This window comes from Anopheles cruzii, chromosome 2, assembly GCF_943734635.1.
Source record: "Anopheles cruzii chromosome 2, idAnoCruzAS_RS32_06, whole genome shotgun sequence".
Classification (NCBI taxonomy): domain Eukaryota; kingdom Metazoa; phylum Arthropoda; class Insecta; order Diptera; family Culicidae; genus Anopheles; species Anopheles cruzii.
The window spans coordinates 49,706,899-49,717,684 of record NC_069144.1 but is presented as its reverse complement, the minus strand read 5'-3'; the positions used below and the strand labels follow the sequence as shown (position 1 = coordinate 49,717,684).

Here is a 10,786-nt window from a genome sequence, read left to right as displayed (position 1 = left end):
TGTGGGCCCATCTATCGGGTACTTCCAGTAAACGACCTGCGTGGTACCCATCAGCGAGGTGACCAGCTTCCGTAGATCACGCCCAATGCTACCGAACTGACGCTTGATGTCGTGGAAGAGTGATGGATACCTGATTCTGACGATGCCTCGTTGCTCTTGCTGTTGATCACTTCCCAGCGCTAGGGATCCTGTTGGATGGCAGCTCGTCTCCACGATCAACAGGAGCAGTAGTAGCAGTAGCAGACTGGACAGTTCCACGGTACGTAATCGTTTCATTTTCACTTGAACAACAGTTTGTTCCTGTTGGGTTCACTTTCATCACTAACCGGTGGAGCTGTTCCACGCTTGACGTGTATCCGACACCGACTAAACCGATTCGTCCGCCGGGCGCTAGCTTTATACCGGAAACTGCGCCGGTGGACGGAACACAAAGTGTACGCAAGTGCAGATTGGGTTTGAAAATGACATGCCACAACCACCACCACCACCACCATCGATCAATGGCTCAGCTCACTCGTGAATTTCTCTTTCAGCATCTCTCTGAACCCCTTTGCCGAGTGACCACCCAACCTGGCCGCTGGCAAACCGCGGAGTAATGGGTAAGGTTTGTAAAGGTAGGGGGTCTTTGCCGAAATTTCGGTCACTTAAGGCAAGCAAAGAGCGCCGCATTTTGAACCCCAAAAACATGTTGGTTAAATAATTAGAGAAAAGCGCTCCTTAAGTCTGGTGGCCGCCTGGATTCCGGGGGAAGCCGAAGCTTCATCTGCGAACGCCCGGCTTGGAGCCATGCCGTGTCACTGGTCATTGAAATTGACCGCGCTGACCACGCACATAGTCCGTACGATGGGAGCGGTTGAGAAAATTTCCTCCAGCATTTTTCCTATTGTTCTCACTCGGTGGCCGGTTGGCGATATCGCGGAGCATAAGCACGCATCACGATGCACTACCCTGGGGACGAGCGAGTGCTCTAGAAAGAGGGCGACTTTTTTGTCAGCAGCTTCACACCGAATCCGGATGCTCCGGAAGCGTCGCCAGGGCGCGAAAGGTGAGAAAGATCAGAAGAAAAGTGAAAATGTCCGCCCAACTACTCCACACAACAACGCCCATGTGCGCGGGCCATGCTCGGGGGGTCTTCCGCGGGGGCCTTCGGGGGCATAATTTCGACGGAATGAATGAATGAGTTATGTTCGCTTAAGTGGTCGGACGCAACGATCGCGAGCGGCAGTGTTTTGTCATTGGGAAGATATGCATTTTCTCAGGAAAACCGAGAAAATGCGTGACCGTCGTTTTGGGGCCACAGACGGTACATTTGAAGAGAGAATTTCAAATACACACACAATCGATGTAAAATTCGCCGAATAAGTTTTTAAAGGGGTTTTGGAATGGTTTTTACACTCACCTGCTCATTTAAAATTATTGAAACCATTCAGAAAGAGCCCATTAAAGAGAAATTTGACTTTAATTTTGCGATAATAGTCACTCGAAAGAGTAAACCTTGCGATTTCTGGCTAGAAGCTTTACAACCGAATCAAAGAACGGAATGAATACTTCAGGAATAAGCTTTAGATCAGAACAGGAATAAGCTTCAGCTGATCAGAGACTAAGAGTTACCACAGCTTTTAAGAATACAGGTGCGACTTTGGGTCGTTTAGTTGTGATAAAATATGATCCCTATCATCCGATGAAGTTGAACACAACCTACCAAGATCTGACAGTGTTATTCCGCCTCTGATCGTTTAATCTGTCTTGTTTGATATCTAAAGTTGCCTCACATGTTCGAATCGAGAAACATGCGATCCTCATCACATATGAATGATAAATCATAAGTAGTCGTTGTCGTTCGCTTCGTTCGTCCATCCAAACGGGGCCCGTAACACAATCTTACGACAACGCTTGAACGCATAATCATAACTCAACCAGTATTAATTGCTTCCACCACGATGGCTCAACTTAATATGATGGCCTTCCCTCATCGATAGCTACCGCCCGAAATCTTAACCAGATTCCCGACCGAGAGCGCGACGAGGCAGCGCAGTTCAACCTGTTTGTTGTGCATGATTAACTTTCATTGAGACCACAGACGATCGCCGATCCTGGCAGTGATATTAAGCTCGAGCTTGACTCATTAATAATGATTTAAACGATGGCGAGAGTAGGAAGACGACGACGGCGGCCTTTGTTGAGTTTGGGACGAAAATACGCGAACGAGGGCAAGATAAATGCGCTACTTCAAATTTGTGGTTCATTAGAAACGTTGCTAATGCAGTTCTGCAGGCTTTTTGCATAATTTGAATGGAGCAGCATTAAGAAAATCAAAACATTGACGAAATGTTAATTTGGTCATTTTGTTAATTGACAGTGATATAAACCAACTGGCTGGCTAGTGGCAAAAATGCATCTATCATTGTCTATCATGATCATTTTTGTATAATGTCCATAATTTGTTAAAGAAGAACAAACAGGAGAGGGAAAATATGTTAAAATAAATAAAACCGGAATGTCTTCCTGAACTAAACCAACAGAGATTGATGTTTCATCCATTTATTTCATACGCTTCTTGTTTTCGGTCATGGCTGTTGGACTGGAATGTTGCCGGTGTACTGTTTTGTGGAGTTTCATTAGGAGATCTCGTTTTGGGACCGTTTGCGGCAGGGATCTTGTGCTGTTCTGCGGCTGGCTATGCACTTGTTAGCATTCCTCGATTTCATTTCAGTCGTCGATCTCCGACTGGATTGAAGAAAGTAAAGTCCCAGCCACTTACGCCTTGGCGGCCAGTCTCTGCTTGGGAGAGACCTGTGCATCGTGCACCGCGTCGACAAGCGTTTCGCCGCTCAGAACGGCCTTCAGTGAAACTCTTTCGTCAGTCGCCGGCAACGATGTCTTCGGTACGTTGGGCTGCTTGGTTTCCACTGCAACCGAGGCCTGCGGACTTGGCACCTCAGCTCCACTCTGTTCCTTTGCATCTCGGGCTCGCTTGGCGGCCGTTTCGGCCACCAATTGTACGGGATAATCAAAGCTGTAAAAGAATCCCTTCGGTTCGCCTGTCACAACGTCATTCTCGCTATCACTCTGCCGTTTGGCTAAAGCTCGGACGGCTTCCACCACGACGGCCTCGTCACCGAGAGCACCGTCGATGGCGCCACTATCGCCGAACTCCGGAGAAATGTGGTCCGAGTACGGTAGACTCGGATAGCGGATGAGGCTTTGGTGTTGGTTCGAAAGGGCCGGCATCACTTCACTCTCATCATCATCGTCCACCACATTGCTCTGCACACCGGGGAACGGCCCATCGTCGGACATCACGTCTGGATTCGCACGCGCCAGGCTGGCCGCTTCCTCCCAGGCTCGCATGTGGGCTAGACGAGCTTCGCGCACTTCGTCCGTTTCCTGGACCGGCTGCGGAAGCTCCACCTGACGGTTGTCCACCTGATGGAACCCGAGTCCGTCGGACCAGTAATGCACCACTACGTCCTCGCCGAGCGGATTGATGTACTGGTACGAGCCGCGCACCTCCCCGTTCGCATTGCGAGCCTCCAAGCGGGCCTGGTTGTGGTCACTGTAGCCAAACATCGCCCTGCCAAGCCCATCCTGGGGGCGAACGCGGAAGAAATGGAAACGGATTTCGGTCAAAATTAGCATTGCTCGAGTGAGGTCACCTCATTCGAACCGTAACCCAAACCCGACCCAGGAACAAATCTTGTTTGGAACGGATTACTGGCATGGGGCCAGTAATCTGGCGCATTGCAACTTGCCAGACACTCAATCTTCGTCACCGATCGTAGACACTAAGACGGCTCCCGGTGTGTCTACGTTCCGTGGGCTAGTCCACATTAACAACAACAAGTTGTCCCTGTGGAACCATGGAGTGGTGGAGACTTACCTGGCCGTGGAACTGTTTTGCTTCGTACTCCTCCTCGACGTAGTCCTCCGGGTGCTCGATGATGCGCCCGTTGTGGTAGAAGGTGGCAGCGGACGGGTCTTGCAATTTGCGCGCATAACCCAACGGATGTTCGCCCAGCTTCGGTGCGTAGCTCAGGTCCAGACTCTGCTGGGTGATGTGCTGCTGTGCCTCCTCCGGGCTAATGTTGACGAGCTGGATTCGTCGCGCCAGCAGTAACGGTGCCATCAGCTGTGAAGAACCAAACACAATGTAGCGTGCAGCGAGAACGTTAATTCTGATCAGCGATTTGTAATTCAATCAGCCAAGCATCGCCATGCGAAAGACAATGATCCGCATTAGCATGGAATGGGATTTTTTGTGGGTTGATGACGTACGCCCCGCCCCGGGCTGACATCCCATAAAAAGGGGACAGGAAAGTGACAGTTTCGGGAGCAGGCGACAGACGACAGAATGGGAAAAAAAATCCCCTCGCTGAAGTGGGACGGAATAATTCGCTCAAACCGATTCTTATCTCGCCATCAGATACCTACTGGCGACACTGGCGTTGTAACTTTGGCGTGGTGGATTTTATTTCCCAGCTCCGATACTTTTTTGAGCCATTGCCAGCAATTGGGCAGTGGCCAGGCGTGGCTAGTGGTGCCAGCAGTTACTGCTAGGAGCATAATAAAAACCCCAAGAACACACACATTTCTGCTAACGATATTCAGCAACAGTAGCTGTAACTTTGGCATTGGCAGCGATGGCCGCATTTCGTTTTTCTCACCCCGTGGCCCCCTGATCTGGCGGTCGAACGGATACGGACGTAAGTAATCATAAAAAACAGGGAGATAAACATCAACCGTATCGTTCGGCATTGAAAATTATATATCGTTCCGCATTGTAACGTGCTCTACTTTTTTTGGCCTTATGGTGTCACTTGCAGTTGGACCCAGCAACAGAACATACTGGAGAAAGGATGAGTCAACACAGACTCCGCTATGAGGCGGCAGTAACAAATCATGCCATTACATAAAAATGATCGATGGCCTGCGGTATGATGTGAGAAGCTGTTTTTGAATTTCAAATACTCTTTCTATCGACCAATCGTATTTTCGACGACCTTGCTGAGAGATTTGTCGGTCGTTTCGACAAGATGTTTCAACTCCCCAAGGCTCCGTTCTACCAAGACGGTCAATCCAAGTATGCCATTTCGAGTTGCGCTGTGGTTAGTTTGTTGTCAAATAGGACGACTAGTAACTTGTCTTTCATTCCAGAATGCTCACCAATGGGCTTCAACTGGCGTTCCGAAGATGCCATTTTGATACGACGGATGAATGAAATCTTTTCCCTTTTTTGTGTCGTAAACCTTCCCGAATTACCTCGCGTCGGTACGTGCGGCAATTTAGGCCGGGACTGGTTCGCAAGATTTATGTGACACCATTCAGGTGCACCGAGCTGCATTTGAATGCAGCGATCGCGGTTCGCGATCTGGATTTCGCCTTGGCACGGGTGACAGTGAGCAACTCGATCCCCATCTCGAGGAGCTTTCGGTTTTCTTACCTTTCGTTCCTTTCATCATGAAAAGCGAACACGATGCGCCGTGCGACACGTGCGTGCTGGCGGCGTGACAACAATGCATAATTGGCCAATTAATGCTCTGGACCCTTAAAAGCGTCTGCTGATCCGATGCCGATCAGGGTGGCGAATTTGTCATACTTCGAAATTACCATAATCCGGATTGATGGCTGGTGGATGAACATTGCTTTGGGGTAACCCAAACGACTCTGAATAACTTCCTACGTTCGAAGACAACACGCTCGTTTGTTTGGAACATAGTGAGACATACAGCGGACATAACGAAACCATTCGTCATCAACCGAATATGTTTTCAAAATTAACGATCAATTCCAAAGCAAAACAACGTCTCGAAGCCGTTCTAAACTACGTTGTTGGTCGCTGTGTTGTTCAAAGTGGATGGAGTGGCCTCATTCAAAGTCTCACGCTGACCTCGTGTGATTAACAGCCATTCTTGGTAACATCTTGTATAGGTTTGTTCTAAACACATTCCTAATCCGTTAGTCACCGTTGCCCAATAAAACATAACTTAAGTATTCTGCTCTTCTCATGCAATACGTCATCGGGGTAAGGGGACTGATAGTCGGAAGAATTAGTGAACCGCTTTAGGCTCAATAGGATGCCTTCCTGGCAGGCGGCTAACGATGTTGTAGGGTAATGGGCCATTCACCGTTGATGGGTATTCCCGGTTCGGGGCCCAATGCCGGACTCGGCTCAATCATTTATTGCGCCCACTGCTGACTCACTGATCTCTCATTTTGGGCTACCCAGCCCTACTACTAATGCTTCATTAATATTTCATGCGATTCTCGTTTGGCACCGCGCCAAGACGAGTCCATTTTATTTACCATTTCGTAAGATGTATCGCCCCGACTGACCGAGGACCGGTCGGTAGGTTTTGGATTATTACGAGCCCTTCCGAAGCGGCTTGAAGCCGATCCAGTCACGAGTCCCGTTCGACCGGTATTATTATCGCAAGCTATCGTCATCCTAATCCTCTCGGTGGCCTTGATTTTGTTTGACTGCTCCCATCGTGTTTATTGGCAGAAAATATTGCCCGTATCATCCGGTGGTCGCTGGCCCGCCGGTATTAGTTCTTGGTAAATATGAGGCCGACAAATTTCCTCGGTTTTTATTTGAGGGACCGGCGAATGGTGAGGCTCAAAGTCCAATACTTGACTCAACATAATCATTTCCAACGATGTTTACCGTGGAGTCCGTGGAGTTGAAGAGACGGTAAATACCGAAAGTTCATCGACGTGGATGGCCCGTCGGAATTCCGGGTGGACAAAAGTGACCAATAGAGAAGTCATCTCGGCATCGTTCTAGGCATATCTATTTCTCGGGAACCGTGGGTGAGTTGAGCTATACGAAAACCATTCGAGAAACCATCGGTCACGCCATACGCCCATCTCATGTTAGGTGTTGGTAGGGAACTCATCGCACGCAAGTTCACTGAACTGATGCTCCTGTAAGAATGCAGATGAGCCATCTCCAGAACTTCTTCCCAGACGGGCGCGGCCCGTTCTGGAGGACTGGTTCGTAACTGGTGTGAGGACATCATGCAAGACATCCATTTCCGCACCAGTTTGGGACCGACTGCGCGAGAACAGGTTGCGATCGTCCCGAGTTGCCGGTCCAGAGGCTATCCCGCTGTGATAGCCTTGAACCTACGCACGTTAACACCATTTTCGTCCTCGGAGCCCGGTTGGACCGCGCACGAAAAATTAGCATTTTTCCTACGTGTCCGGCAGCGGAATGAGTGCCGCTGCGTCTAATGTGCCACAATTTATAGGAAAACGAAAGATAACCACACACATCGATCGGGTGGGCACGCGCAAAGAAGAGGAATCAGGAACCAAAAACGGCCAAAGAATTTCTGGACGTTGGTCCAGAGCAGCGAACCTGTTCTCTGGGATCTTTGGTCGGTCGCGAAGTGTTTATTTGCTGTTTCGCCTCTGGTTGGCCACCGTGACATTTAGAAACTATTTAGACCGGATCGTTGATCGGTCTCAGGTTCTGTGTGTGTGTGTAGAATGTGGATAAATAAAACCTCTCCACACAGCCAACAAATCGGCTCACGGTAATGGATACGCTTTTTTATTTCCCATTTCAAACAAACGCTTTTGGGAAACGTTGGCCACTCCCAAGGCACCGGAAGGTGGACTTTTGGTTCAGTTTTTTGGCTGAAGAATGTTCGGTAAAGGTTAGCGACTTGCAGCGACTGAGTGCAAGTTATCAGGACCCAGGCGAGAACGGTGCAGAAACCGTGGCCGTGGCCTGTTTTGGGAGATTCGGTAAGATGTGCATCGGCCCCGTCTGAGCCGACGGTTTCATCGACTTCGTCCAGCCCGGATATCTTACGGCTTATGAAATTCGATATCGTATACCAAGTCATTAAATGCCGCACCGTGAAGGCGATAAAAAATGGAATTAGGTGGTTTTTGTTGGCTTCGTTGGACCGATGGGGTGCATTTTATCGTAGCAAGAGGAACACTTGAAGATACGGTACATTAATATTGAGTAACGCCCAAGAACTTTTAATAATTGCAAAAGCAAAGAACTAAGGTTAATACGAAGGATTATTTTTTGCCTCGCTTCTCAACTGGAATACAATGACACGAAACACGCCAAGCCATACTGAATATTTATCAACCCATCGACACTCCAATTACGTTCCAGGGCGCCGCGTCAGATCACGGGATCGGTTCGTGCCGAGAATATTTATTCCCTCTGTCAACGCCGAAATCGAAATATTTCGTTGCGTGCCTTGAAGTTTCCTGGATTCAAGGCCACCGGCTGTCCTCCGGCACGCACGACGAAAACCATCCCAAAGACGCGCTTCTCAAAAGTCAAAGTCACCCCGCTCCGGATCCGGCCAGTGGGCGCTTTATCAACGACAACTAAATTAGGGTGTTTTCTTTTCCGATTTCCGCGTGCTTGTCCTGGCAAACGTACCGAGATGACGGTCACAACGTGTATCGCCCGTCCCATCGCTGCTACACTCCTTCGCTTCGGCTCGGCACCACAAACTTCAGGAACTCAGGAAATCAGGTAAAGCTTTTAAGCTAATTAAGCCCGGGGAGGCTTATCACTGTTCCGAATGCGGCGTCTCCTGTTCGCTGATGGAGGCGAGTCCTTTCGGAGTCTTTGCAATGGTGTCCACTAGTGTCACTTTTCACCAGCGAGGCCAATGAACTAGCGCCCCGCTCAAGAACTATTACACTGCGGAATAAAGTTCCCCAGGCCGAGACGGCACAGCACCGGTAATCGAACGATTCGAATTTGCGCACTCAAAACCCAACGTATCAAAAAACAAAATAGAAACACCAAATTTGCACCCCGTAAGTCACGTAAGACGCCGATCGAAGCTCGCGTTCCCGCGACCACGAAAACAATAACCGGCGATCCCCGCGTGTGACAGCTTTTTATATGGCCATCATCATCATCGTCATCGCCATCATCGTCTTCGCTTTAGCGCTGCAGACTTGTTTAGCTTGCCTCGCGACCCTCCCCTTCGGTCCTATTCCTCCGCGCTAATGCGAAGCAGGAACGCGCAAAACACGCAAAACACAAACGACGCACGTGAAGAGGTCTCCTCTTCACGGGGAAAGAAACTCGACCATAAGATTGTTCTGTCACGTCACTCCTCCTTACAGCGGCCGTTTCTGCAATACCAAGTTCTTGTTCTTCGCGTATTGGTGCTTCACTTACCACCGCACGGCACGTTCTCGTTAGCAGCAGAGCCGGGTTAACCTTTCGCCGTGTCACCGAAGCCCGGATAAGCCTTCTTCGGTTGGTTTTAACTTCCAGCTGAGGGCAGTTTTTAAGGAACCGGCGCCGGGTAGCCCCCTTGGTGGACGGGGACTACTCCAACAGCTGTTCTCTACCGCGACGCGACAAAGATAGTAAGGAAGCGCAAGCCTTCCTTTTGGGATGCCATTCAATTAGAGCACCTCTCTAGGGGGGGCTCGATGGGGTCGATGAGAAGATGGCCGCAGTTGTAGTCAGGAATAATTGCTACATGCTGGCAATAAATTGCCTATTTGAAGTTCCTGCGCTTTGCCTTTTGCGTTGGGTTGGGACAATTGATAAGGCAGAATTGATGGTACAACATATGCATGTTGTCTTTGCATGTTGCCCGGTAGGGTGTCCCGGTTGTCCGGTTCCACTAGGCTTGCTACGATTGTGCGAATCGAACGCGTTCGAATCAGACCCATATTTGTGCTAAGGCGAGTACCGGATCAGGCTCATTTAATTACCATGTTTTTGTGAGGAGAGCAATCTTATCAAGCGATTTAAAGTTTCCAAATGGGCTTGGGCAAAATGTTAAGCACTGTGGTTAAGCACGAAAAATATGGAAAGGCAACATCGCCACGGTTTTCAGCTTTCATACTTTTTGCATGGCATCGAATTTCACGCATCGCTCTCAGGCGCGAAGAACAGCGAACGCCAACCGATTGGCAAACATTCTGAAGATCGTTCGAAGCTGGCAAAATGTCGACCGAACATTCTATGGCCGTCTGTCTGATTTGTGGCCAATGGTCAATGAACTTTCGCAACCCAAACGATAGCTTTGTGCAGAAGAAAAAGACGACCATCGGTGATAAGTCATGTGTACCAAATTTCGATATGATTGATGAGCACGCGGCCATTGCATAAATTATGAATCAAGCGTTCAGAATGACAATCCTGCTCGCACTGGGAAGAAAGGATCATGGCGGATTGATAGCTTTAATCTTTCATTAATACAAGCGTTTTACGGTGGAAGAACGATTTATTTCGATGACGAGATACAATTTATCCAGATTGTAGCAGGATTGACATTTGCATCGAAAGTTATCGACATGCCTCGGTTTAAAATATTTTGGTGTGAAAATATTAAAAAAATACAGAGCAGCACTTTGAACGGTAGATCGAACCAATCATTCTTCGGATAGTTGAGCAAATAAATGTCCCCGAAAGCCGCCACGGCGTTTTGCGTTCTTCGCGGTCTTCCCGAAAACCAGAACCAAAAACAGATTTGCCGCGCATCATCGGAACTGCTCATGAATATTCAACTTGACTGGTGCGCCACGGAACACCATCGCCGTTTGTCTTCCTTCGGTCGGTCGGTTGCGCTCCGTGTTCGATTTTTACTGCTGATGAGTGATGAAATCGGCTACCGCATGGCCGCAGGGTGTCACTTTTGGACGGGTAATTCACCGCCTAATGAGTCACGGCGGAACGCAGCGGCACGTCAATCAACGTGTCAGACCGCTTCGATTGAGTTGAAGTCATTTTGGCGCAGCATTTTGTATTTTTCCCCCCGGAGTTCTTTAAAAAGGAAGC

At 49.0% G+C, this 10,786-nt stretch overlaps 1 protein-coding gene across 1 annotated transcript; it reads right to left on the bottom strand.

Moving 5' to 3' along the window:
- Positions 1 to 2,757: 2,757 nt before the first annotated feature.
- On the bottom strand, positions 2,758 to 8,449 carry LOC128266889 (uncharacterized). The gene is made up of 3 exons (XM_053003678.1): positions 8,414 to 8,449; positions 3,881 to 4,129; positions 2,758 to 3,588 (listed from the first exon to the last, which is right to left on the bottom strand). The coding sequence occupies exons 1-3, from the start codon at positions 8,447 to 8,449 to the stop codon at positions 2,758 to 2,760; spliced, it is 1,116 nt and encodes a 371-aa protein (XP_052859638.1).
- Between the last annotated feature and the right edge of the window lie 2,337 nt (positions 8,450 to 10,786).